The 2937-nt window shown below is 24.1% G+C and overlaps 1 protein-coding gene across 1 annotated transcript; it reads left to right on the forward strand.

Annotated features, from left to right (window-relative positions):
• The first annotated feature begins 491 nt into the window (after window positions 1–491).
• LOC103311903 (terminal uridylyltransferase Tailor) lies at window positions 492–2523 on the forward strand. Its single transcript, XM_016800215.2, has one exon. It carries the CDS (start codon window positions 507–509, stop codon window positions 1287–1289), a length of 783 nt encoding a protein of 260 aa, XP_016655704.1. The 5' UTR covers window positions 492–506; the 3' UTR covers window positions 1290–2523.
• Window positions 2524–2937: the final 414 nt, after the last annotated feature.

The raw sequence follows: 2937 nt of genomic DNA on the forward strand, positions 1-2937 counted from the left end.
GATAGTACCACGGTTTGTTGTTGATGTATAACGCGTTACTTGATGGATATTGTTATATGATTAATTTGGAATTTATTGTTGATACCTATTATAGGTCAATTTTTTTTTATTGCTATAGATAAGTATACCTATAATATGTATGTCTAATAACTAGACTGACAAATCATCTCCGCTCAGAATCGTTTTTTCTTAAACAGTGATATTATATCACTGAATTCAAATTTAATACTATCCATTATACAGTGACCCACTTGTAACCTACTGTACAGCAGAGTGACACCCACTTACCCACCTTTTTTTTTATCTTTTAACAGTTAAAATATAAAATTAAGCTATAATGATGGATGATTGTGATGGGTATTTCATATACTTAAATAATATTGTTTATTAGATTTCAGCCTATTTTATAATCTATATTATAGAAAAAAATTATTACAGTGGGTTTTATTATCTATTTTAAAATTGTATATTTTCTTTATTTTAATATATTTTCCTCGTTTTTAAATATGTTTTCAGTTTCAAAATCACCAGTCAAAAAAGTGATAAAGTCATTTGCTAATAAACTTCGTCAAAGTCAAGTGTTTATTAAGGTATTTGCTTTAATCCATGCTAAAATACCTATCATAAAATCCACTCATAAAAATACTGGTATTGATTGTGATATATCATTTAATAATGTCAGTTCAGTTCACAATTCTCATCTTCTCAATTACATTTTAAGTATGGACTACCGTATTAAACCAGTTTTAATGAATTTAAAGATATGGGCTAAAAACATTGGGCTTATTAATACTAATGGATTTTCTAGTTACTCGTTCTATTGGTTAGGATTATTTATTATGCAAGTTATGGGAATATTGCCAGCCATTCGTGATTTACAAAAATCTGTCCCCGAAGTTCTAGTTAGTCAATGGAATTGTGCATTTTCCAAAAATCCACAAGAATATATTATTAACAAACAAGAAAGTCTAAGTGAGAGTGACATATTAAATTTTTTCTATAAATATTATTCAAATTTCGACTTTGATAAATTTGTGATAAGTCCATATACTGGTTTTCCATTACTCAAAAAGGATTTTGAAAATGTAGAACAGCTTCCAGGTGAACTATGGAGGTACAAACAATTTTATAAAGAAAATAAGGAATGCCCGAAGTTATTATTTTTGGGTACTTGTCAATTTAAAATGTACACTCAAGATCCATTTCAACATAATGTAAATATTACAGCAAGAGTGACTCCAAAAATATTTGAGAAATTTATCAATGCTTGTATAGAACTAAAACCTTAACAAAAAATAAAAAAATAATCTATGCTTACATTTTAACTTAACAATGATAAAATAACCATACTACATTTATATTGTTTTATTATAAGAATTTTATATTACTTAAAATAATTTACACTATGTTTAACAAATATTTTTTAATTCATTATTATGTTTTATAATATAATTTTTTGATGTATACACTATAAAGTATAGCCTATAAGGCCATAATTGTAATAAATAAATTATATCAGTATATCACATATTTGAATTTTTCTAGCACATGTATATATTTTTGTATTATAAACATTAAATACATTAAAATCTGAGCCCTAATTATCACTATTATTATATTAAATTATTACTTTAATTTAACCAACATAAATTACAACCTTAGATCATATACTTGCACATATACTTGTACTGATTTTCTTTAAAATTGTATTTTGAAGACCTGAAACTTGAACTTTTTAATAATTTAATTGTTTCAATTGATAAAAACAACGTCAAATATTTAATTCACTAGAATTATTTGTAGTCAGTACAATAAACATTAAATTCAAAGTACTAATGTTTTATTCTGTAATGAAAACAATGTACAACAGTTGTAAATGCAATACAAATATGTGTGCATATAATGGATAAGGATAACTTAAATGTAAAGTTTGGTATGTATAACTTAAGGTTCTGTTCAAAAGAATTTGTTATTTATTAAGCATTTGGTATGTTGCAACCTTTATTGTTGTTTCTTTATTTATACATTTATTCTACTGCTTATTTTAACTATCATCACGTAACAATTTACCAATTATGTATTGTGTGGTTCACCTGTGTAGCATAAAGGTGAATAATTAACAATCCATTATTAAGTAAATATGAATCAATTGTAAAACAATTGGAATAAGAGGTATGTATAGCTAATTAAGGAATTAAAAAAAAAATGTATGAATTAAGTTAATTTTTCTTACATAATTTTAAGGGTCAATATTACCTATAGTATAAGCATTAGTTATAGAATTATTAAATATTATTTGTAACTTAAGTGATGTACCATACTACCATTAGATGTTAGATTCACCTCTGATAAATTAGCTCAGAATCTCACAGATACTTCAAATAATAAAAATAAAAATATACCAGTACCTAACCTACATAATTTCATTAATATATATGCCTGGACTCGCAATCAATTTGAATTAAGCAATGATTATGCTAAATTGTTAATTAATATATTATAAAATTTGCATCAACATCCAAATTGAGTTGTTTTATTCTGATTTATTAAATGATTAACAAAAGTTTAATAATGTAACAACTTTAAATAAAAGAGATTGTTTTGCATTTGTTATTTTAAGTCTGTATGTATAATTATTAATTATTAAGTAATTAAATTAAATTTTCATACATATTAACTAAGGTGAGATATAATTTTTTATAGTGGCTAATAGACAATTTAATTATTTTTAATTTTCTGCTCCTCAAAAATACATTTAATACAGATCTTCTACACTATAATATTATTTATTTAAAAATACAAATTTAAATTTCTTAAATTAATATATCACTATTTTTCAAACATTCCTGGTCGATTATCTTAATATGTTCCAACAACTTTTTTTCTGTATATTTTTTTAAAAAATACTCTACTGCATAGCCAACTCCATGAGGCTGT

The sequence above is a fragment of the Acyrthosiphon pisum genome, chromosome X (assembly GCF_005508785.2).
Source record: "Acyrthosiphon pisum isolate AL4f chromosome X, pea_aphid_22Mar2018_4r6ur, whole genome shotgun sequence".
NCBI classification, from domain to species: Eukaryota; Metazoa; Arthropoda; class Insecta; order Hemiptera; family Aphididae; genus Acyrthosiphon; species Acyrthosiphon pisum.